Source organism: Acomys minous (assembly GCF_964271855.1).
Source record: "Acomys minous genome assembly, chromosome: 6".
NCBI lineage: Eukaryota > Metazoa > Chordata > Mammalia > Rodentia > Muridae > Acomys > Acomys minous.
The window spans coordinates 104,568,035-104,593,078 of NC_140487.1; the positions used below are offsets into that span (position 1 = coordinate 104,568,035).

The following is a 25,044-nucleotide window of genomic DNA, read 5'->3' on the forward strand; positions in this document are numbered from 1 at the left end:
AACTGCCTTGCAGAGGTCCTTGCTGAGCTGATGGGGGCACCCCCTGCAGGGCCCCAAGGTTCCCAGTCTTCCTCCTACCTGACTGCTTTTTCCAGACTGCTCTAGCCTTGTTCTTTGATGGAAAAAGAAACAGACTCTGAGAGTAGGGGACTCATGAGTGTTGAGAGCCTTAGGCTGGAACTAGGGTTGCAAAGCTCCTCCTGCTTTTCTTTCTCCCCATCTTTTGAATCAACTACATTTAAAAATCTGTTTTATTGAAAAACATTTCGTACAGTATATTGATCATCTTTTCCCCTCCCCCAATTCCTCCCAGAACCCCACCCACCCCCTACCTCTTTCTCCCTCTTTAAAAACAAAAACAAGCACAACAAACAAACAATAACAACAAAAAACAAGAAATACACATCAAAAATGGAAGTCATACAAGTCAAAGACCAATAAGAAAAAAAAAAATGCCCAAACAAAGCAAAACAGGATGAAAATTCTATAAAAATACACTGACTTTGTTTTGTCTTGGCTGGCTCCACTTGGGCACAGGACCTACCCTAAAGTGTGATTAATACACCCAGCGAGACTCCATTGGAGAAAACCCGCGTTTCCTTTGCCGGTGTGCATCAGTTGCAGGGAGCATCTTGGTTAGGGTTGGGGCTGTGTCCACGTTCCCTGCTCATCACTGTGCAGATTTTGTGTGTGCAGCCACAGTCTCTGGGAGTTCATATGTGCACCAGCCGTGTTGTGTCTGGAAGACACTGTCTCCTTGGAGTCATCCATCACCTCTGCCTCTAAAACTCTTTCTACCTCCTTTTCCAAACCAGCCGACAAGCCTTGAGGGGAGGGCTGACCCCCCACTTCTAAGTCCCATAGCTGGAGCAATGTCAAGACCCAGGATGCTGGGGATTCCATTCCTGCCCAGGCCAAAGTGTCGCTTCCCTCGCGATTGAAACCAGCCCCAAAATTCTAAGGATTGCTCCAAACAAAGCAGCCCTTCAGTTTCTCCAGAGGCTGCTGGCGTCTCTGGGGTCTCCAGGAAGTTGGACAGAAAGTGGACAGATATTCATGGGCAGTCTGTCCTGCCCTGGACAGCATGCAGCCTGTCCATGCCACCTCTCTCTACCTTTGAGCAAGCCCTTTGTCTGTTTTATGGATGGGAAAGCTGAGGCCCGAGGAGAAGTCCCCGAGAGCTTACTACATACAGACCCCAGAATCACTCAGTCAGTCAGTCAGTGTGGGACTGGGTCCACACCCCATCTCCTCAGGTCCTGCACCCTCAGCCACCAAGCCACGTGCCACTTCCAGTCCTTGCAGTGCCTTGGAGCCTCCTTGCTTTTCTTTCCTCTTCCCAACCCCAAAGCCCAAAGAGCCTAGGGGTTCTAAGCCTGTTTGGGGGTTTGTACAGCCAAATGGCCAGCTCTCTGCTTTTGAGCCCTGGAAAGATATTCAACAGCGACTGTCAGGCCTGAGAGCCAAGGGCCTAGGTGTGGTCTGAGCCTGAGTGTGGGTGAGATGCAGGGCCGAGGCCAGTGGCCCCGCAGAACTTTCCGCACGGAGCAGCTGTGTGCTGAGGAATATAAAGGCCCTCTCCCCAGAGACACAGATCAGTGGGCTTGGCATTGTTCCTGCCTCCCACTGTCTGGCCCATTCTTCCTTTCTCTCCCACCTCCTCCCATCTATAAGCCTCCCCACTCCTCAACTCCCCCCTCCCAAAAGGAAGGCAGCTGGGGGAGGCTTAGGAGCCACTGGGCCTCTCTGGGCCTGTGGAACAAAAAAGACTGAAATAATTCTTTCAACCTGATTAGGGGAGTGGGGAGGGAGACAGAGCAAAGCAGCACCTGTCAGGCTCCACAGTTCCTCAGGCAGAGGTGACTGGCTGGCCTTCTGCCCAGCCAGCCCACTGTGTGTCAATGAGGAAGGGGCGAATGTGCCAGAGCCAAGCAGGCATGCTTGTGCTTGTGAGAGAGAGCTGTGCTGTGCGCTGGAGAGGGTGAGGGCTGCAAGGAGAGTCTGTTAGGGGAGCATTTTTAAAATCTGGCTGGCTGCCCCAGGAGGAAGGTAGACAGTGGAGACTTGGAGGGGGGGGGTAATGGGGCAGCAGGGGCAGAGCCCAAAGAGGAATGTGCCTTCCCTGGGGGTGTTCCCTCCAGAGAGGCAAGCCCTCCTGCCCCAGCTGGGGCTGCTCCCACTGACAGCTGTTTGGGGGCAAAGCCCCTCCCCCCATGGCAAGCTCCCTGCTGTTCCTGCTCCTGTCACCTTGGCAACCAGCTTCTTTAGGCTGTGCAAATAGAAAAGGTCCCTTATGCCCTGAAAGAGGGTGGATGGGGGGAGGGGAGGCAGGGCAGGAGAGCAGAGCTTAGGACGTTGGGCCTTGGAAGGGAAGGCAAAGGGTCTGGCCTTGCCCCTTCTCAGGGCTGGGAGGACAAGCAGAAGGGTCCCCTGGGCCTGGCCTCTGGGGCAGCCAAGACCTAAGAGAGTCTGGTCAAGGCTCCAACTAGTAGGTTTGGTCCTTTGAGTCATCATTCTGAAAGAGAAACCGGGACTCTGGGTAACACTCAAGCCCAAAGGTGAGGAGACACTTGCTGATCAAGAGGAGCATGCTGTTCTAAGAGGGAATTGTAGGGTCTCTGAGCATCCTGGGCCCCTTTCACTTAGCCATACCTCCAGATGCTAGGCCTTTGTTCAGTCTCCTCCACCTGCCTCAGGGCTCAGCTCAGAGAGGGAATCTTCTGACGGGCAGGCCTGCCACATAGCTGTGTCAGGGAGTGGGGATTTCCATCTGTGATGGGCTGGGCATAGTGATGCTGGCTCAAGGATTCTTGGGTACTGTGTTTTCCTCCCAAAGTGTGCGGGTGGACCTGTTATCCAGCTACAGACCGAAATTGCCAGTGATACTGATGTTAAAAGCATAGAGCCAGCCTTGAAAGTTATTTCAACTGTCTATTGTAGGACCAGACTTAGACTGTGAAGACTCTTTTCTTAGGATCAGGGAAAATCCAGAACACACCCACTGTCGGTGAAGGGGGTTGCATTTTGCTTAACATCTTCACTGCACGGGTGGGTGTGAAAATGCACATACACGTGTACCTGCGTATTTGTGTACACTTGGGTATTTGTGCCAAGAAAGAGAGAAAACCAACTGCAGTGCATATCACCTGTAACCCCAACGCTGAGCGTCCCATCTCACACGTGAAGAAGACACAGCGTCTGATGAATAACCACCTGCCATCCACAAATCACTTTCTCTGTCTCTTCGGCTATTCAGTTCAGCTCAAGAACTGTTCGTTTGACACTTATTCTGTGCCCGCTGCTAGGCCAAACCATGGAACAAGAGCTGAACTTCTTTGAGAGCTCGTGGAAATCTGGGCTATGCTTCAGAAATGAACGTCTCTGCCACAGAATAGGAGGGCTGCCTCAGGCAGCACCAAGGGACACCCCAGTCCACAGTGACCCACAGAGAAAGCTCACAGGAGACACTTGCTGTCTCGCCCTCTTGCTCTCCCAAGCCTGACACCCTCGTTTTCTGGACTGGCTTTCTGTTTTGCTCAAAGCCAGTTGACAGGATGGTGATCTGCAGGGCATGCTCTTTACAGCCTTCACTCACGTGCTCTGGTCTCCTTTCTCCTCAGATACCTTCCCTTTGTCTTTTCTTTCCTTCCTGACCATGTAAGGACCCTCTGTGACGGGATGATGACTGCGGAGGGACTCACTCTGACTGTGGGAGCTTTGAGACCCTGCCACGCTGCTCATATCAACGGCCATGCTTACAATGGATTTCTTATCCTGACCGACTACTACAGCCAAGCAAATACACTCTTCTCCCTTCTCACACCCCAACCCCTCTGTGACTGACTTGACCTGTCTGTCTGTCTGTCTGTCTGTCTGTCATGTACCTTTGGCCCTCTCTATAACATACCCTTTCATTGTTCCTCAGGGTCACTTTCAAAGCTCTCAACAGCCCATGGTGAGCACTCATGGGCTTGCTGTGTTCACGCATACTTGCTGACATGTTATTTGTTCAGCCTTTCCTTTATATGCGAGACGCCATGCCTCATCTGTCAGCTTCAAAAACCTCATCTTTCTGCATTGAAAACTCCTCTCAATTCTTGTCTGTAAGATGGGGACACTGCTCATAGGCTCACTGTTAGGAATAAGTGAGGTTCGAGTTATAAAAGCCATTTAGGACATTTAAAGCAATATCCAGACAGCACAGACTATTTGAGAACTGCTACCATTTCCTAATGTCTGCTATGTACCAAAGCATTGAGCAAAAATGGTGATGTCTCTGTGTGTGTGTGTGTGTGTATGTGTGTGTGTGTGTGTGTGTGTGTACAGTTGTAGTTTAAATATAATACTCTATTTGATAGTAATACCTACCCTAAATGATATGTATTGACATTAACAGAACAGAACAGGAAATCAAGGTCCAGAAAGGTTAAGCAATTTATCTAAGGTTGCATAGCCTTAGGGAGCGGAGCTAAACTGCCACCCTGGGTCTGACTCTAAGACTCATACCTGGAGCCACCCTGCAGTGCATCTTCTGCCAAGGGTGGGGTGGGGCAAAAATACCAGGTTTTCTTCTAAGGCTCCAAGCTGTCTAGCAAGGAGGCTTGTACACAGGGCCTTGGTGGCCTTACCTTAGGGCTGCCAAAGAGGCCTAAGGACATGGGACCCACCAAAAAGTGTCCCTTGGTGGCAATCCTGTTTTTATACCCAGTTACCTCTTATGGAGGAATTTCTCTTCATTCTCCGTTCTTCACAAACTGCTGTGTGGAGGAACCTCATTACTGGAAATTCACGTACTGCTTAAGGTCCATCTAAAAAGAGTGTCCCTGTCCACTCACACAAAGAAGAACTGTCTCCGCCACAGCCAGTGTCAGTCTCAGCCACTCCCTGAAAGCTGGGCCACACAGGCATCTCAGGAGATTAGCAGTGCCCAGGAAGTGCTGCCACCGTTAGACCCATGCTGGAAATGCCCCCTTTTCCTACAGACACCCTGGGATTCAGCCAGTGCGCTTGGTGCTAGCCACCACCATTGCCAATCCTCTTAATCCTCTTGCTGAATTGCAATAAACCTATCTTCTGAGAAGCCCTGCACGCGCGCACACGCGCGCGCGCACACACACACACACACACACACACACACACACACACACACACCAGTGTCCTTCCAAAGCTGAATCTTCATGCTTGTGTCTTTCATCTTCTGAACTTCTCTTCTGTCACAACATTTGCCAAACTGCCCCAGAGCCCCTGTCGGCCACCTGAGCTTCAAGTCCCACTCCACACATAGGTATGGTCTTTGGTGATCAGGTCCTGGTGATGTTCAGCTTCCGGGCTTCTCCCCTGATATTGCATTGCCTCCTTGAAATCCAATAAGGCCAGTTCACTGCTTCTAAACCAGATTGCCGGTATATCCAGAGGAGTAAGGTCCCTTAGGCAGAAGGGCTGCCTATGAAGAGTCACTGGCGTGTCCTCTCAATCCTTGGTTGTATCTGTTACCGAGATTTGTCCATAACCTGTGTCTGTTGATCTCAAGGCTCCAAGTATGCAGGAGACAGCTTGCTATCCAAGACCTTTCCACCTCTGTCCTGAAGGCTGGCATCACCTTTGCTTGCCTAGTGCCCAGAACTAGACCGTGGAACCACATTGAAGAAGCATTTCCTGAGCACCTGCTACAGTCCCTAACAGGGACATCCGGGAAAGAGCATTTGCTGGGCTTGTGAGATGGTTGCCAAGCAGCCCGCAGAGCACTATGGCTCACGGAGCTCCCCAGAACATGTCCCTTAGGAGGCAAGCCTGGTTTTATACCAGCCTCTTACTGCTGTTCGTCCTTGTATGTCCTCCTCCCAGACCACCAGCATCACCATGCCCCTCTGCCATAACAGAAAAGGTTGGTGAGACTTTCCAGAGCTCTGGTTGACCTGTTGGGGTTTTTAGAAGTGATGGGCTTTCCAGCAAGTCCTCAGGAAGAAATAAGACAGGTTCAGAGATTTCTAGGCATTTATAGTTCCAGTTAGGGTTAGGGTTAGGGAGCCCCATCCTGACTGTTAGGTGGTGGTTTCTTCTGGTATTCTGGCTTCAGTGGTAAGACACACCCCCCTTCGGTGCCCCCATATTGAAGGGGCAGGGGGCAAAGATGAGCTGATCTTGCTTTGATTGGCAGCAGGCAGTCTCCGAATGTCTATAAAGCTGTAGACTATTTTGTTGGACTGTGCAGAAGGGAAAAGAAACTTATCTTTTAAACGAAAGCTATGTCTTTTCACTTAATGGTGAGCTGTGTCTTCAACTCCAGAAGCATTGAGTCTGGCTAGGAAGATTAGGGCATGTGCACGGAAAAGTATTCCCTAAAGTTTCATTACATTGAAGAGCCCTGTGATTGACAGCTGTACCTTCACTGACTCTTAGAAAAGAAACACACTGCCATTCAACTGGCATCGCTTTAGTGTGCATCCTAGTTTGCAGATGATAAAGTCGGGGAAGAGGATCAGTGCCATGTGTATTTAAGCAAGGCTGTGTTACCTCACAATGGATCTAACGGAAGAAGCATCTAAGAAAACACAGGCAGCTCAGGGTTCTGGCAAATGGAGAAAACGGGAGCCGAGCCTGGCCTGAAACCCTGAAACCAGAGGTCAGTGGAGCAGAAGGAGCGCATTCCAGCAAACGGAAGCTTGGAGCTGGGGCCCCAGAGGCACACAGTGACAGCCGCTTTATGGCACAAGTAGGTCATTTAGGGTTGCTGAAGGTTAGTCCAAGGAGTTAATGAGCAAGGATGGGGCAGATGCAGGGTTTCCAGGGAGAGCAAAATGGTCTGAAAGATTACACGTGTCACTCACGTTTTAGCCCTGGAGAAAACCAATTTTGTGGGAGAAACAGATCTGACAAAAACGGAGTTCTCTACCTTGTTGTCGGTCAGTTAGAGAGGATTATTTCTTGAACATCTATTACATTCGAGTTGTGTTAAAGGAAACAAGCGGATTTCTTCAGTTCTGCCCACCAAGGAGATTATGGTTTCCTGAAATAAACATGTTGACATGAACATCATGTTTAACCCCATTTTAAAGATGGTGACACAGAGATCCTGAGCTAAGCCGTGTCACCCAGCTGGTGAGTGGCAGAGCTGGCACTCAGATGCAAGCACACTGGCTCTCGATCCCCCACTGCCACGCAGCATGCCGCTCCTCCGAGCACACTGAAGAGTAAAGCCCCTCGTCCATGGCCGTCCAGACAAAGGATGCATCCTGGCAGTGGTCAGTGCAGAGGGAGGTGACTGGGATTCTGTCTGTGGCCCAGACCAAAAGGTAGCAATGCTGTACAGCAAACAGCAAAGCTTGCTTGGTGAGATAAATAAGTAAAAAAAACAAAAAACAAAAAAACAAAAAAACATTAGCTTCTGCTAATGTTGAGTGGCAGGGCTTTGGGCAACTGGACAAAGGCGAGCTCTTGCTGTTTGTTAGTCAGGGGTTGTGTCTGTGCACCGAGAGAGTCATTAGAACTCTGCCCATAAGATGGATTGCAGCAGGAAGAAACCAGAATCAGGAAGACTAAGTAGAAAGTTACTGCAATATGCTGAACAAAAGGATTTTTGACCCAGGATAATGCTGCCGTTAAACCATGCTCTTCGCTTTTTATTAACCTCAAAAGATTAATGGCGCACACTTCCCCAAAATGCCTTCCCTGCTTTGATCCCTGCGTTCACTTTACCCCTCTGAGCCTTCACCTCAGCTTGGGTAAAGATGGCATCATTTGTCCTGTAACAATTGTAGTTTCACATGAGTGGCCCAGTCTGGAGAAAGCCCGGGGTAGGAGGAGATCCGCAGGACAGGGGCCAGGAGGCCAGCAATTTCCTTTCCAGATCCCTTGGTGTGTTAGCTCTGTACTGCATTGCTTCACTCGTCAGCCTGCTGTGCCTCAGCTCACATCTTTGTAGGTTCTCGTCCTTGGCTGCTTGGCCTTACTGCTTTAGGCCATGGCAAGGCAACAACACATGGTGGTGGGAAGCCGTGGCAAAAATCATAAGCACGTCCCTCGTGGCCAGGGACTAAGTGGGTTCTGTATGTCTCCTAACGACACTATATGCCTTTTAATGTTGGCCAGAGCCTTTTTCTCTTCAACTTTGTTTCCCCCCTCCTCCCTCTCCCCTCTCCCCCCCCCCCACTTCATAAATCCTGAAATTGTTTGTGCATGCAAACAATTGTGCATTGTTCGTGAGTGTGTGTGTGTGTGTGTGTGTGTGTGTGTGTGTGTGTGTGGCCAGAGGTTGATATCAGGTGTCTTTTTCAATCACTCTTCGCCTTATATATTGAAACAAGATCTCTCAATTTGAACCCCAAGTTCACTAGTTTGACTAACTCTCCAGCCAGCTTCCTCCAGAAACCCCATCCCCGCCTCCTAAGTGCTGGGATTATAGATGGGCTGCCACACCCACCCTACCCCTGGCATTATGTGGGCACAGGGAATCAAACTCTGCTTCTCATATTTGCACAGCAAGCAGTTCTCCCATTTGGCCATCTTCACAGCCACAATAAGTCCTGAATTTTACAATCATTTTCCCAATGATTTCCACCAAGATGCAGAGCTGAACGACGTGTGTGATCTCCCAGCCCAGCCCTCTGCTGCACTGACACCCTGAAAAGAAGAAGCCCTTCCTTGTCCTGGGTGTCATAGCAGCAGGTGGCACAGCATCACCCTCTGATGCCCTTAGCTCCCCGGACCTGGCTGTGCCCAGCTCTCCCTCAATAGCAGCCTCTGGAATGACTCTGGTCAACATCTCTTCAATAGGTCATATTCTAGACATTGGAGCCTGGCGGTCCCACTGGGCCCCTCAGCAGCTCCCAGGTGTCTTCCCAAGAGTTCTCTTTTATGCCTGATGTGTGGTTTTATTTTGTTTTTGTTTGATTGTTAGACTCTGAGCTATCCAATGAGGGATTAGGAGACAGGGCTTAGACTGGAGCCGCGTACAGTTTATAATCCCCAAATGCCTGCTGGCCATGTTTGTGCAGCCTCCTCCATCCCCTCAAGCCCAGCACATCCCACTTAAATCCACACTGATCCCCAGGTTTCTCGGTTCATCACTCATTGTCATCACTAGAACGTGCTGTGCCAGCCGTGTCCCCTCCATCCCTGACCATAGGGTCCAGCCCTGAGGGCCACGTCACCTGTGCTTCCTAGTACCTCTTGCTTCTCTTCTTTCTTTTCTGTTTCTGTTGGCAGCCTGCTTGGAATTCCATATGGGGCTGTGATGACAGTTTGAAACTTGCGTGTAAAGAGGCAAATGTGAAGAAAGGACGTTACCCACCCCCTCACTTTGAAACTTTTGTGGTTGCAGAGTCTGGGGACTCTTTGTAGGTGTTAGCTTGACCCCACAACCTGTCTGTCCTTATGTGGTTGCACAAGGCTGGATGTGAGTGTCCAGCTGTGGCCCTCTATGTCTGTCTGACTGACACACCTACTCACTCGGTTCTCCAGCTGTAGGAGTCACTGTGGAAGGTGGCATCTAAGTAGAACATATCCAGCTGACCTGCTCGTATTCTGAGCTGGCCTGGATGCTCTTCAGGTGGAAGATTTGCACTCTGAACTGGATTTCCTGGCAGAAAGGCAAACACTAAAAACACAACAGGGGCTGCTAAAAAATAAAAGAGTCCTGGGGTGGGGTAGATGGCTCAGTCAGTAAAGTGCCTGCCGTGCAAACATGAGGACCTGATTTTAGATCCCAGCATCCTTAAAAAAAAAACAAAAACAGGCATTGGAGTTTCCAAAACTCAGCCTTAAGGGAATGGAGACAGGCAGACCCCTGGGTCTCACTGACCTGCTGCCCTAGCCAAACTGATGACCTCTAGTTACAGTGAAAGACCCTGTTTCAAAAACAATAAGGTAGAGAGTGATCAAGAAAACATCTGTCTTGGACTTCTGCCTCGGCACACATGGATACACATATGCACATGTATCTGCACACACACACACACACACACACACACACACACACACACACATATACACATGCGCACTCACCAGATCCTTACCTCAAAAAGCCAGCCTGGTTAAAATGGCAGTAAGAAAAGTGGCAACATATGGGAACTCTGAGTCAGGACAATAAACTAATTTACTTATACCATGCGCTGCTGGGCACCAGGTTGAGTTCTGAGTACAGGGGACACGGTAGTTGCTAAGATGCGGTTCCTCATTTGGAAAGAAAGATCAAAAGCAAAAGCAAAGAGACTTCCAGGCTCTGGCACTGGCCAGGGTAGTCTCCGTGCGCAAGATAACAGGAAGGAAGGTAGGAAACTCTGGAAAACTGTACTTGTGTGTGAAAGGGTCACGGCGGATGAAGTTGGCCATGCTGTACAATCTGGCTTTTCTCTCTGCAGCTTTTGCTCAACTGCAGCCCCACCAGCTCCTCCCACAGCCGCCATCGAAGCACCCACTGCCCCAGTTTGTGGCGCAGCAGCAGCCACAGCCACCACGGCCTGCACCCCAAGTCCAGTCCCAACCCCAGCTTGCCCCAGTCTCCCCAAACCTGGCCCTACAGTCCATCCCAGAAGACCATTCCATGCCTCTAGGCCCAGGGACACCCACCTTGCCACTCCAGTGCCCCAGTGCCCATGCGCACAAGCCAGGAAGCAGTCAGCAGTGCCACCTCCCCACACCCGACACTGGAGCTCAGAATGGACATCCTGAGAGTGCGTCCCATGCTCCTCAGCGAAGGTTCCAGCACACTTCAGCTGTGATCTTACAACTGCAGCCTGCTTCTCCTGTGGTAAGTAGGCTGATATCAAGGCACAGGGAACAGTGGGGAGGGCCCATAGCTCAGACAGTCCCGCAGTCCTGACTCCGGCTAGTTCAGCTAGGCTAAATGTGGAGGTTCTCTCTGAATATTCCCCCAGGAAGAAGAGAGGGCTCCCTTTGTCTTAGACATGACTGACCCTTTACATCTTTGCCTCAAGCTCCGCAGAAACCAGAGTAGTGTCCAAGAGCGCGGAGGCGATTCACGAGACTCATCTCTGTCCTGCTTCCTGACAGCCGCAGCAGTGTGCTCCAGATAACTGGAAGGAAGTGACGCCAGGGGAGAAGAGTGCACCTGGGACCCAGCCAGGCCCGTCCACACACCAGCAAGCCATCATCACTGCCATGCCTGGTGTCCTGCCTGTACCCAAGAGTCCCAACATCCAGCAGTGCCCAGCTCACGGTATGAAGTGTTGGGAGGAGGGGATTGGCCTCCTCCGCCATGTCCTGACACCCTTCTCTTGGCATCTAGGAGGGGAGGTAAACTACCATAACCTCAACGGAGCAGCACAGTGCCTGGGTAGCTGGAGACAGAGAGGGAAGTGAGGGCATGGGCCAGGGACCGTGACAGATGACACAGAAGCTAGAAAAGCAAGAGGGTCAGAGGAGAAAGAAGAAGAGTGGGCTCCACGGCTCTCTTGTTCTTGGTTTCGAATGCTGCATATATGTGGGCCAAGCTGATAGAGGAGGTGACAGAGGGACTAATTATGGCCAGAGGACCACAGAGTCTCCAGGAGAAGGGAAATGCCTCTGAGAGAGGCAGAAGGGAACACAGAGTGAGCTCAGCTCACAGAGAGCATCTTTGAGGGAACCGTGCTCATCTCTGAGGTCTCCATCTGTCTCTCTTAGTGACAAGTGGACTTCCCAGGGCCTGGCCTTCAGGACACTCAGCTGGAGCACTCCTTCCTGGTGGGAGAGTCACAGTGGTACCTCCGCCCTCTGTAGTGCTCCATTTGCTGGCCTTCCTCTCTGCCAGTCTGCACAGTGATCTTGGCCTAGATCTCACGGCCGTTTCTGAGCCAAGGGCTGCTGATAGCTCCAGCCTTACTGCTAAGTGTGCGCCGAGAGTCGGAGTGGGAGGGGCAAGAGGAAAGAAGCTTGGCAATGGAATACTTTGGAATGAAAAAAAAAATGGTAGGAAACATTAAATGGGGTCTTACAAGGAGAGAGGATGGGATCAAGGGAGAAGAAAGAGAAAGAGAATGGACAAAGGACACTAGAAAATGAAAAGATGGGAAGAGGTCCTCTGTTCTCTTTCTGCAGGCTTGCGAGGAGAGAGATTACTGAATAGTAGACCTGGGCTGGCTCTGTGGTAGAACATCTGCCAGGCATGTGTGAGACTCATGAGACCCTGGGATCCGTCCCCACGCCTGAAGAAAGGGAGGGGGGAGAAGGGAGCAGCCCATTCAGAAAAGTCCTCATTTTTTCTTTTTTTTGGGGGGGGGTTTGTTGTGGTTGTTTTGGTTTTGTTGTTGTTGTTGTTTTGTTGTTTTGTTTTGTTTCTCAAGACAGTGTTTCTCTGTGTAGCCTTGGCTTTCCTGGACTTTATCTGTAGACCAGGCTGGCCTCCACAGAGATCCACCTGCCTCTGCCTCCCAAGTGCTGGGATTAAAGGCGTGCGCCGCCGCCGCCACCGCCACCACCACCTGGCTTAGAAAATTCCTCTTGTAATTGTGCCAGCACCTGCTGTTCTGGAACTTAGCATCATTGCTTGTGATCCTGTCTTACAAATTTAAGAGTCCATCTCACAGTGTTTCCAGGAACTTGTCCTGACTGGGGCAGGGAGCGTCTAAAACCCTGAGATTTCATTGACTCCCCCGACCTCCCATGACATGGCAAGACCCGCATTCCCATCTTTCCTGTCACGCTTTCTTACCTGTGATCTGACTTTTCATTGACTCTCTAAAAGCACAACTCTCCAAATCAAACTCATTGATTCCAAATATCAAAAGCTCCTGTCTCCATCAGGCCAGGTGTATTCTACCATTTGTATTTAGAACCAAAGTACAGTTACTTATGTCTGTTTGGTGGTCTTGTGTGGATTAAGTCCATAGTTCCAGAGAATAATAATTGTTCATAAAGCTATCCTTGAACATTCTCTGCCAGGCTTTACATAGATTTCTTCCCAGAATCCTGGTCACGGCCCTCAGGGATAGAGAACTTTATTATCCCCCTTTTAAAGATGAGGAAACTGAGGTGGTGGAACAGGAATCACGTGTGTGTGAATTCTGTCACTCCTTATGCTAACTCCTCTGCAGAGTGTAACTGCAGGTGAGTTACGGGGGAGAAGGGAGACACTTCAGTTAGGAGCAGCCCCATTCCTTCCAAAACATGCCCTCCTTTACCAACTTGCTGATGCATGTGCAGCTAGGATGTGCCTGAGGGTCAATGCAGTGTCCCCAGAATGCTGGTGACCAACACTCTCTGTTCAAGTACAATCATCCAAAATCCCCTAAATCTCCAGGCATGGTGGTGGACACCTTTAATCCCAGCACTCGGGAGGCAGAGGCAGGCGGATCGCTGTGAGTCCAAGGCCAGCCTAGTCTAAGTGAGTCCAGGACAGCCAAAGCTAACACAGAGAGACCCTGTCTCAAAAAGCCAAACAACAAAATCTCCTAAGTCAGCTGGCATTTGCCTTCCTTTTGCTGTTTGGCCCACAAGGCTCTCAAAGTTCTCTGAAATGCAAGCAAGGCAATAAGCATAGCACAGCATGCTGTTCTTGAGGGGCCCCATCTTCCAAGAGAAATCGGCTTTGTACAGTGGACGCAATTGCCAGGCACCCGAGCCTTAGCGGCTGCGTGGGCTACGTACATTTGGATGCCCACTCAGGCTCAAAACACTGTAGGATGGATGGAAAGGCCCAAAGGTATAAGGACTGGCCCCCACCATCAGGAAGCTTAGAGTCAGCTGGGAAAGATGCACACAGGAGAATACAATGAAGGGGACGATTTGATAAGTGCCACAAGAGGCTTTCAGGTGGGTGCTTTCCAAGTCACAGAGGCAAATGTTACTGCCAAGTGGAGATTAGCAAGCTAGATTTCAGAGCAGAAGTGGCATCACTGTAAAGCAGGGGTTGGCAAACCATAGCACCCCCCCCAGGCTACATCAATTCCCTTGCCAGTGTTTGTACAGGCCCACGAGTTAATAAGAAATGTAAATGATCAAAATAATATTGTTTCGTGATGTGTGAAAATACATGAAATTCAGTTGTCAGCGCTCACCGTGAAGCTCAGCGGAAGCACAGCCACACTCACTCAGGTACTCATTATGGGAGCTCTCAGCTGCAGCAACAGTAGGCTGGAGCAGCTGGGACACAGAGCACGTGGCCTACAAGGCCTGAAGTATTTCCTCTGTGGCCCCTTTTAGAAGTTTGTCTGCTGCTGGTCTTTAAACCTTGAAGGACGGGTAGGACTTGGGCTTCTGACGTAAGAGACAGAGCATTTCTTTGTTTGTTTTGTTTTGTTTTGTTTTGAGACAGGGTTTCTCTGTGTAGCCCTGGCTGTCCTAGACTCACTTTGTAGACCAGGCTGGCTTCAAACACAAAGCGATCCACCTGCCTCTGCCTCCCAAGTGCTGGGATTAAAGGCGTGGGACCCCACGCCCCGGCTGACAGAACATTTCTTGCAGGACAGTGGAAGTTAAGGTGGAGGGCAGCGTGTTCGGTCCCTTGTCATTTTCGTCTTTTAAAACCAAATGTAAGCGAGAAAGAGAAATGTGAATTCTACTGCAGAGAAAGTTCGAAAGTATGGAAAATAAAGGGAAAGAGGAGAGATGGGAGGGAGAAAGGGAGAGACATAAGCTTGCAGGAAATAGACACGGACAAAGTGCAGTTGGAGCAGAGGAAAAGACGGCGTGGTAGAGGGATGAATGAAGAAAACCAATGGCTGGGAAACCGCTGAGACTAGAGAGAAGTCAGGAGTGGAGGCATTGTGTCCAGCCAGCAGCTACTGTTTGAGGACGGGGGCCCCTCTGATGTCTGCGTTTCTTCAGCGCTCCTAGCCTGCTGACTTCATGCAGGACCCTCGCCAGGACAGTTCAAGCTAAAAGTGTGTTTGGGGAAGAAAACTAACATTTATTGGGCTCCCACTGTGCGCCAGGCACTGCAGGCAATTTGTAAATCAGTTAACCTTCACATTAAACCTGGCGGTAGGGATTACGCCTTTTATGGAGGTAGGACTGGGTCCCTTTGGTCATTACTTCACCTCTGATCCTCGCTCTCAGTGGGGAGGATAATGACCACTTGGAGGGTTATTGTGGACAATAGGGGAGAGGGTGCATGCACTTCGCCCTGACACACACTAACCCTCAATCATTAAGACTCGCCTCCGAGACCCCACAGTGAGCCACCGGGGCGGGGGTCACAGGCCACGGGTCTCTAGGGGCCCCGCGCCGGGCGCCTTCGAACCTTCCGGAGGACGCGGGGCGGGGCTCGGGCGCACAAAGGAAGCGCGCGGCCCGCGTCGACCGCCGCCCCGCCCCGCACCGCCTCGCCCCGCCCTCGCCCCGCCCCGGCGGAGGCGGCCCGGGAGCCGGCCCGGACGCGCCGCATTGTCTCCGCGGCGCCGCTGCTCTCGAGCGCTCGCCGCTGCCCGGCCGTCGCCCGCTCACCAGCCCGGCCCCGCGCCCCGCTCCCTTTGTCCAGGCCGCCGGGCCCTGCGGTCGGATGCGCCGCGGCAGCCCCGGGCCCCGGCTCGGAGGCTCCCGGCGCGGAGGACGCGGCCCGCCCGGGCCCCCGCTCCAGGCGGCGCCGGGCCGAGGGGCTGCGTAGGCCCCGCCCGGTCAGGCCCGGCCGGGCCCCGGACAGGTCAGTGCTGCCGCGGGGAGGGATCGCGCGGTGCCAGGAACGGGCGCCGCCCTGGGCCTCGCGGAGGCCTGTGGGCCGCGCCGCCGCGCTCGGCCTCCGGGGAGAGCCCGAGCCGCCACCGCTCCGGCTCGGGGCCTCCCGACCCCACGGCCCCGCGGGGACTTGTATTGATGGGAAAGGACAAGCTGTTTTGTGCCTGTCCTCTTCCATTTCTAGAAGAGCGCTTTCTCGCCCTCCCGTGCCAAACGAAGGTATGCTGCATCTGTGGGCGCTTTACGTTAAATCCGGAATCTGTGAGCGTCTGTTTTAAGTTGACGTCCAGAGAGAGGCAGGTAAAGTGCGCGGCCAGGATGCGAACCCGTGAAGTTGCCGCCAGAGCGCCTAAGCCCCGATTCCCGCGTCGGGTGCCAGTTTGTGCCAGTGAGACCCTCCCGCATTAACTTTCCTTCCCCCGCCAGACCCGGTCAGTTTACCTTCCAGCCCTACCTTCCTGCTTTACAAATCAATGACAGCTTTCGCCACAGACTTTTCCCAGCCTTGATCCTTAATCCCCCCCATTAGCATATTAGGCCCTGAGGAGCTCTTGGGAAGTGAACTGCCGACCTAAATCCTCTGTGTGTCCGCAGTTTTCCTAGGATGGCCCCAATTGAAACCATTGCAACCTCATTGCCAACCTGAGCTTTCAATTTCGGGTTTATAAAGCAACCTCACTTTCACTGCGCTGGACCCCACTGTCCTGGCCTTTTCCAGCCATTTGGCCCTGGGGCTTTACCGGATAATCCAATTATCATTCACCTGGGATTTTCCTAACCCCTCCTGAGTCAACCCAAATGTTAGAACTGCTAGGATTTCTAGGTCAGTGTGAACATTACAGGCTAATGAAGCAAGAGAATTGTTCCTTGTTCTAGGATTTCTGCACACACACACACACACACACACACACACACACACACACACACCTACCTTTCCCATTCTCCCCACCTTTTATTCCCACACAGAGCGGCAGACCTGTGGCACTGCCCATTGGGTCATCCAGGGGTATAGGAAGTCCTATCATTTTGCCTGGGAAATAGAAAGTAGTTTATCAACATAGTACTCGGCATCGCCAGAGTTTTTCTCTCCGCTCTGGGCTTGTTGGATTCTGTTTTGCACATTTTTTTTTTTTAAATCAGGCTCCTGCTTTATGTAAAGCACCGTTGGGCCCCACAGACAGTTTAATAAGAGAGAGCCCCTAACATCCAGTTTGTTTGGGAACCTTCAGACTTTTGTCCACCAGCTAGTTCCCCCCCCCCCATCCCCCCCCCCTTCATGTCTGCTCCTCTCAGTGCCAGCCCCTGTGAGGTGGAGGATTTGGCTTCTGCTCAAGGGTGGCATGCTCCACCAAGGGTCCGGCAGATGGGGAGTGGTGCTCTTTTGGCACCTGCTGTCCTGGCACTGTCATGTGAGTTCTGCTTCCCTGCTCACCCAAGATGTTTTCAGGCTTGTCTTTATATACCATGGAGAACAGATGCCCTCCCACCCCCCACCCCCCCAAAAAAAGCTTTAAACCTGAGAGCGGATAGTTTCTTGGTTGGCTATGTTGTGGGCTAAGGGGGCTCAGGGATACCTCTTGTTTTCCTCCCCCCTCCCCTCCCTGTAACTGCTCTTTATGAGTGTGGCCATGGCGTTATTGAATGCTGGGGTTTTTTGTTTGTTTGTTTGTTTTTTACTCTGTAGCTGCCTTCTAGCTCTTTGCACTTTGCTGGGTGTTTGTTTATGGCTCTGGGACCAGAACTTATAGCCTTAGGCCCTTTGCACGCACTCCTGTGCCCTGACTTGTTTACCTCTGCCAAGTGGGCTTCACATACTGTTTCCTTCCCTAACAGTGAAGAGGAAAACTCCAATCCCGTCCTTCTGCGGCAGAAACAGTTTTCTGGCCGCAGGTCTTCAGGCGGTTCTCTGTGTGCTCCCCACCCACCTATGGAGGACCACCTTTGAGGGAGGCGTTTTGTTCACAGCCTGCCATTGACTTTAATCTAAACTGATTGACCCTGAGACTGCCTTTTCTGCCAAGAGACCCCTTCCCCCAGCTCTGACCTGTGCTGCCTGTTTGCTCTGGCTCAGCCCCAGAATCCACTCTTTTTCAGACCACATCCTCTTTCCTGCCTTACTCATTTCCTGTCTCACATGCTTTGGATCTTTTAGTTCTGATTTTTTGGAGGCAGAAGGAATAAATTGGAGAAGGATAGAGGAGAGAGATGAGCTTAAAATTCGAATCCCTCTTGTTTGTAGCCTTACGGGCTCTCTTGCTCTTCCGTTCCTGAGGTTGTCTCTTAAGGAAAAACACACGGAGGAAACAACTACTGAGTAAAATCCGAGGGTTTTACCTGTGTGCTAAGGAGTGTCACCGTGGAATAACTTATATCAAAACTTCTCCTGTTGTGATGTAGAGGTAGATGGCAGCGTGGACCTTCTAGGCCTGCCTTCTCACCCACTAAAGCTAACCTACTCTACCCTGTCAGTGCTTCCAGCCAAAATGAGCATGAACGCCTCGGGAACAGGCGGGGGAGAGGAGCACAGGCTTGTCTCTTCTTGAGTGAGCCCGTTTGTACGGAAGCCCTTCCCGCTGGGGTCTTAGTCCCCAGGGGTTTACCCCCCCACACACACACACATAGAAAGAATTCTTTCATAAATGAGAGTAAGGTGTCATCTAAAATGGTTGTTTGCCGTACTTGAGAAAAGTCTCAAAAGTGGTGCCCTTTGCTAACCTTTAAGACCATCTTGAAGCAAAGGCTGGTGTGAGGCTTTTTCCCTGTGTGGGATTGCAAGGTGCTCCAAGCACCCAGCTGGGCCTCTGTGTTAGTGACAGGAACCTCTCTCCAGTGATTGATTCAGAGCTGGCCTCCCCTCAAGGTATCCTGAAAGCACACAGATTTATGATTTAACTGTTGGTGTGGCATGGTACAAACTACAGTATGAGTCACCATTTGAAAAGCCCTGTAGCATGTTTTTTGTTTAAAAAAAAAAAGTACCACTTACAATAAATTTAATCTACACATTAAATAGATGTAGGTTTCATTTTAAGAATTGACATTTAAATTTTTTATTTTGAGTGCCTAGCTACATCAGAATGCTGGTGTGGTATTTGTAAAGATGGTCAGAGGCAAACTATCTTTAGTGCTACTTCATATTCTAGATAATTGAGGAATTGTTGGGAAAATAGCCTTTGCCTAAGACAATATTCCTATTAATTGTAGGTTTTCTCTCCATTCAGTAACAAAATGGAATCTACCTGACATAGTCAAGAAATGAGCTATTTTAAGGAAAATTTTAGATTCTATTTTCTGCGTATGACTGGTTTGCCTGAATGTTGGTATGTGCTCCACATGTGTGCCTGGTACTCATAGGAAGCTAGAAAAGGTCATCAGATCCATGGAACTGGAGTTACAGACAGTTGTGAGTAGCCATGTAGGTGCTAGGAGCCAAATCTGGGTCCTCTGCAAAAGCCACAAGTGCTCTTAACCAGCGATGCAGCTCTTCAGCTCCCATATGTGGGGTTTCACAGCTGGCCAAGATGTGCACAGAATAGGATAGTTCATGTGCGTGGACGCCTTCCTTTTATCACACTCCTTATTTTTTGGCACAGTCTCTCATTGAACCTGTGCCACCATGCCTGGCCCTGTAATGAGTGCTGGGAATCCGAACTTGCGGAACAAGCACTTTACAGACTGAGTGGTCTCCCCAGAATGATTAGCTTTTGAAAATAGGAGTATAGTCAGAAACAACATAATTTAAATAATAAAGTCTCACTCTGGGATCATTCTAACACTGTGCCGGCCCTTCATGCCCCACCCCATCGTGTTTAGGGGAAGGGGGCATGTCTCCCCTGTCTTTCGGTGTCTGTGTGTGTCCAGTGTTCAGAGGCCCCAGACAACACTGTTTGTCCATTTGCTAAAGAAGCAGTTGCTGCTCGATGCAGCTTGCCAGTGTTCTGAGAGGAAGCCAGTCGCTGGAGAGGCCCGGCTTCCTGTCGCAGCTTTCCTTAAAGCATACTTAGCAGTAAATGTGTTCTCATCTCTATTAAGAAAAGATGACTGTTCAACGCCACGTTACAACCAAGCCCTCCCCCAGCAGACCAGGCCTGATGTCATGGTGGAACCCTCAGCGAGAAAACAAAAGTTGATGACTACTGAGGCTTAGTTTCACAGCCCTGGCTGCACCACTAGTTAGTCATCTTGTCAGAACACTTGAACCCATCCTTAAGTGGCCCAGAGCTGCAGGGCTGTAGGGACATGTGGAACAACCAACGCACACAACACTCTAAAACTAATGTGAAGCAAATGCGTTTTTTTTAAAAAGTGGATTTGTTCCATTTCTCCAGACATCCAGTTATCAGTACTCAGCAAGTAGATGATTGAAAGCTTAGATGGTAGTGAAAATAAATAAATAAATTTATTTTAAAAGGTACAAGTGGCTCTGCCAAGCCTGACCACCAGAGTTCTGTCCCACGGCCCACATGCCTATCCCCTCTGTCATATGGTTAACAAACACTACAGAGAGTAGTTTCTGAGAGACACCCTCAGAACTGACTTGTAAAGGGTTTAATCTGGACCGTGATGTGGAGAGGACAGCTGAGGCTGGGTGCCACCTCCTGCATTCTGGCCTTGGCTGCCATGTGTCACCTTGGCTGATTGTACAGTTACTAGTCAAAATAATGAGGTTGGCCTGGCTGGGGCATGACGATCTTCCCGTATTACCAGCCTGAAGGTAATTAGAACATTCACTAAATATTTCTAGATTTTTTTTATACATGGAAGTTTAAAAATCTTTCTCCCATGAGTTTATTTTTAGCATTTTAACTGATTTTATTTCACAGGCAAAACCACCCCTGGCTTTGTAAGTTCCGCCCCAACCCTTGCTTTCCTAGGTAGGGTTCTTCCTTTGCCTTGACTCAGAAGATCTTCCTTTGGTCTCTGGGGTTCTTCTGCAGTGTTTGCTGGTGATCTTAGCCTCTTTATGAAAGATGACATAGAAAAGGAATATGGCGTCTGTCTACTTGGTGTTTGGATTGAGTCTTGGTGATGGTGCATTGGCGTGGCTTAGCCTGAAGAGCAGGTTGCAGTCATGTCAAAGCAGAGATAAATAGTGACACTTCCTGAAGACTGACCTCTAGTGTGCAAAGGCAAGACAAGGCCTTAGGAGACAGAGCACGGGGAACAGAAAGAAGGCCTCAGTCTGGCCTCAGGGACAGGGTGAGGTCATACTCAGTGAGAGTGAGGTCAGGGCCCCTGTGGAGTGTTGTGCTTCATGAACTTACTTAATTTTCCCTCAACAGGCACAACAGGTACCACCACTCACATCACAGTTGAGGAGACTGAGGCTTGGATTAGCCTACTGGCACCACAGGGTAGGATTTAAGCCCAGTGTCTTTCTGCTTCTCCATTTACTCAGAACCAGGATTTTCCATAAACTTCAAGTTATAGTAATTTTTGGTTCTTAAATATAGAGAAACTGAGATTCAGTAAAGACTGTATGCCTGAAGTCACCGCAGATGGGGCTCGAAGGAGCTCTGAGCTGACCCAGGCCAGCATTATTTCCGCCCTGCCACCCTGATCTCCTGGGACTTGGGATTCCTCTGTAGAGCCTCTCAGTCCTAGTCTCTGCCAGATCACTGTGGTGGAGGCAAGCTAGGAGTCCGTGAACACCATCCTGTGATGGTCAGCCAGTGTCAGTGTTAAGCAGAACTTTGCCTTGCCTCTGCAGTCAGGACCAGCCAGCATTGCTGGTGTCCTGGCCTGTTGGAAGTCATATTGTGGTCCTATAGAAGCTGATCCCACCACTACGGCAGCCTCTTACATCTGACCTCAGCCATTATGGCCCTCCGCCTGAGAGCTAGGAAGCAGATCGGGGCTCTGGGTGGAAATCTCCCACTGCTCCCTTGTCCTCAGCTGCATGGTGAAGGGTGGCTGCTGCCTGCATTCATTGCTTCCCTCCTGGCTCTGGGTGACAGCTTGGAAGGCATCCAGCTGTTTACAACTCAGCTTCTGCACTCTAGCCTATGCTGTGGGGTGAGTCCTATGGGCTCTGTCCTGAGAGCTGGCAGGAGAGCCAGCAGTATGTAGTAATGGCTGTCAGGAGGGAGGGTTTGGCCCTCCAGCCAAGGCTGTAGACAGAGAGATTCAGCTCCCAGCTCTTACCCAGAATGCCGAGAAGCTTGTCTGCTCTCCTGGCCTGCTAACCTAGCCTCAGTGAGGTCATCCCAGAGTGACACTCAGGCTGGCTTGAGGTCACCTGGCTCAGCTGCTTTCCCATTCTGCTGGCCAGCTCCCTCCTCTGCAGAGACCTGGCTTGTGATCCAGAGTCTCGCCTCTGTGCCTGTTAAAGCTCTCTGCTGTGCTAGGCCGAGTGGCCAAAGGAGCCCTCTATCCCTGTTACTGCTTCCCTCCTCTGGAGAGGTTCAAAGCAGCTGTAGCTGGCCCAGCTAAGGGAGGTGCTCCAAGGGGCTGGCAGGTGCCAGAGCCATAGCTTGTAGCCTCCGGGAACAGGTCTTCTGTCTCCTAGCCCTGTCCTTAGAAGAATAGAAAGGGTTACAGGCTGCATTGGCTCCTCCAGGACTCAGGGCCCGGTGTGGGAAGGAGCCTGCAATTTTCTCACCACTAAGAGCTCCTTTGGAGTGTGCCCCAGAAGATACTGTCTTCCAAATGGCATCACTCTTGTTTGGATTCTAAAGAGCACACCTGAAATTTGTGTGGTCTACATGGGAGATGCACATGTGGTCATCATCTAAATTTAGTGTAAAAACTGGTGGGAGAAATGACTCATCCTAAACTCTTAAGTGTGGGAAACATGGCCTTAAATAATGGGGTGCTAGGCCTATTGAAAGGCGTGTGCCACTTCCCTTCTGACGTCATGGCTCCTGGATCCTGATTAACCACGCTCCTTTTCTTATTAGTCCAAGACTCGCATCTGGGAGTCAGTCACCTAGCTCATTGCCACTTCCCAACCCTAATGTCCCAGACCACACATGGTGCCTCAGCTTCCTGGTCCTGAGACGGAGTTTACCTTTCCTGCCACCTCCCTCAAGTGTCCCCATCCTGTTCCCAGCCAGTCAAAACCCAGCCCTCCCCACCGTGGCTGCTCCACTTTGGCAGCCCACCCCAGGGGAATGAGCCAGGCTGCTGGGCCCAGCTTTGTTTCATGACCAGGGATGTATTCACTACTCATCTTGTTGCTGTGGCAGATTGCTAGGCGAAAGCAAGCTAAGGAAAGAAGGCCGCGTTTGGCTCGCAGTTGAAGCTTGCTGTCCACCATGGTGCATTAGGCATAGTGGTAGGAGCTTGGCGCCGCTGCCCGAGTTGTGCCCACACTCAGGAAACAGAGAGCTGAATTTGGTATTAAATTCACTTTCTCCTTTTTAATTTTGCTTGGGCCCCAGCTCATGGAATGATGCCAGCCCATATTCGGAATGGGTCCTCCCACGTCCATTAAACCTCTCTGTAAACAAACTCACAGACAAGCCCAAATCCCCTAATCCTGAAAGCTAGTTGCCTCCTCTGAAAAACTAAGGCCTTAGGCTCCGCCCTTTCAACTGGATCTAGTCTCCTTCCCTCCCATATACCTGGGTCACTAAGGGGGTCATTAAAGCCTGAAAAGGGTCTGCTTACCTGAGCAGAGCAACTGAGTCACACTTGCATTTTAAAGTGTTCTCCCTGCAAATCTCTTTATGGGGTGCCTCAATTGGGACTCCAGCGCGCCCCTGGGAAGGGACCCCTCCCTTGCTTTCACAGTGCCACTGATTTCTTGGGGGGGGGGTTGGGATATAACTCAGGAGATTTTGAAGGGTGGCCCCAGCCCTTTCCACACACCTAGCCTCCTCTGCCCTCAGCTTTCCTCTCTGTAAGGTGACCTGCTGCTCAGGTGCTGCTGTAGTCTGCGGGGTGCTGCTGTTTGTTGAGCTGTTCCCAGTTACAGTTTCCTTAAACTCTGTGAATTTCATCACCTTGTTCTCATACTGTAGCCAGCCTTGACATCTAGTGTCAACCTCAGGGCTCGCGCTCGCGCTCTCTCGCTCTCTCTCTCTCTCTCTCTCTCTCTCTCTCTCTCTCTCTCTCTCCCTCTCTCTCCACATTTCAGCATAACAGTTGGCTTATGTGTCATGTACATAGGAAAGCCTGGTTCTGAACTGGCCAGGCTTTTCAAGGCTGGACCAGCCTGATCTCTCTCACGCTGGCTGGAAAGTGTCTTTCTAGATGCCTTCCTGCCTCTGCCTCTGCCTGCCTCTAAAGATCATCCTACCTTGCCAAATTTCTGGACCTAACTTGGTGCCCTAGACCGCCTGTGTTGAGGCAGTCCTCTACAGTGACAGAGAGAGTAGACTAAAGAAAAACAGCTATCATTTATAGGCAGGTCCACAGAAATGCCACTTCTGCAGTGGACAGCAGCTGACCACTCTTCGTCACAACTTCAGAGAGTCGTCTTTTTAACCTTGTCTTTGGCAGATCTCTTTGTAGTACCTACAAGGAGACCTATATTCTTTATGGTGATAATGAACACAGAGTTTATTATTTATTTTTATTTTCTATATTAGAATTCAATGCAATTTAGTAGGCCCTCGGCATGTGCCATGTTTTGGACATTGGGTTAGGTCCTGGGGGCAGGGGTGACAGGGTCACAGCCCCTGCCTTAGTTATCAGAAGTGACTAGTCCTGAAGAGGACAGCTTCAGAACAGTAGCACAGACAGAGACCCCTGGGCACACATTTCTATTTGCTTCTTGCACAAGAGCTGTTTCTGCTAGAGCTGGCAATGAGGTGAGCAGTGAGAAGCAGCCTGGTTGCTGCTCATAGACTTAGTGAGACACGTACTAGTGGCCGGTTTATGGTCAACTTAAAGACAGCTCCAACCTGCTTCTTCACAGTAGAGCTTGGCCTGTTTCCCCCTCCAGCTCCTGGAACTAGAGGGGTGCCCCCACTGTTGAGGTGCTAACAGTAGGAAGGCATCTGAGACCTGTGGGAATCCCCCTGGCAGAGCCTCCAGCCAAGGGCATTGGTGGAGAGCACAGAGGAACTGAACTCCAAACACAGGGTTTCTTTGTCTCTTTTCTTTGCCTAGGGCCAGCGGGGCGGGTTCCTGCAAGTTTCACTGTCAAAGCGGCTTTCCCCCAACAGGCTGCAAAGCAGTCTGGGAGAGTGGGAAGCAGATTAAATTAATCTCCATGTGCTGAGCATGGCAGGGGGTGCGACTGTTCGGTCATTCCAGAAATAGCCCAAACCCTTTGTTACTAAAGCAGGTGATGAACTATAGGCCTTTGCAATGGTGGCAAAGCCAGACAGCTGTAAACCTTTGCTGTTCACAGAATACCCTCCTCTGCCCCTGGGATTCTGTCTCTTGTAATCTGTCCCAGGGCCATGATGGAGACTAGAAACTTCTGTATCCATGTGAAGAACGTTATTTGTCTTTTGTCATAAGATCTTTAAAAAAAAAAAAAAA

The 25,044-nt window shown here is 50.7% G+C and overlaps 1 protein-coding gene across 4 annotated transcripts in view; it reads left to right on the forward strand.

The window, feature by feature from the left end:
* Window positions 1-25,044, forward strand: part of PHC2 (polyhomeotic homolog 2) — a 103,079-nt gene that overhangs the window by 65,001 nt on the left and 13,034 nt on the right. Inside the window, exons 8-9 of one of the 4 annotated variants that reach the window (XM_084784633.1) lie at window positions 10,359-10,747; window positions 11,011-11,176. In XM_084784633.1, the coding sequence (XP_084640759.1) occupies window positions 10,359-10,747; window positions 11,011-11,176 (555 nt within the window). Of the gene's footprint in view, window positions 1-10,358; window positions 10,748-11,010; window positions 11,177-14,072; window positions 14,199-15,297; window positions 15,578-25,044 lie in introns of those variants that run through there. The other 3 variants (XM_084784634.1, XM_084784635.1, XM_084784636.1) reach the window with 3 other exon arrangements.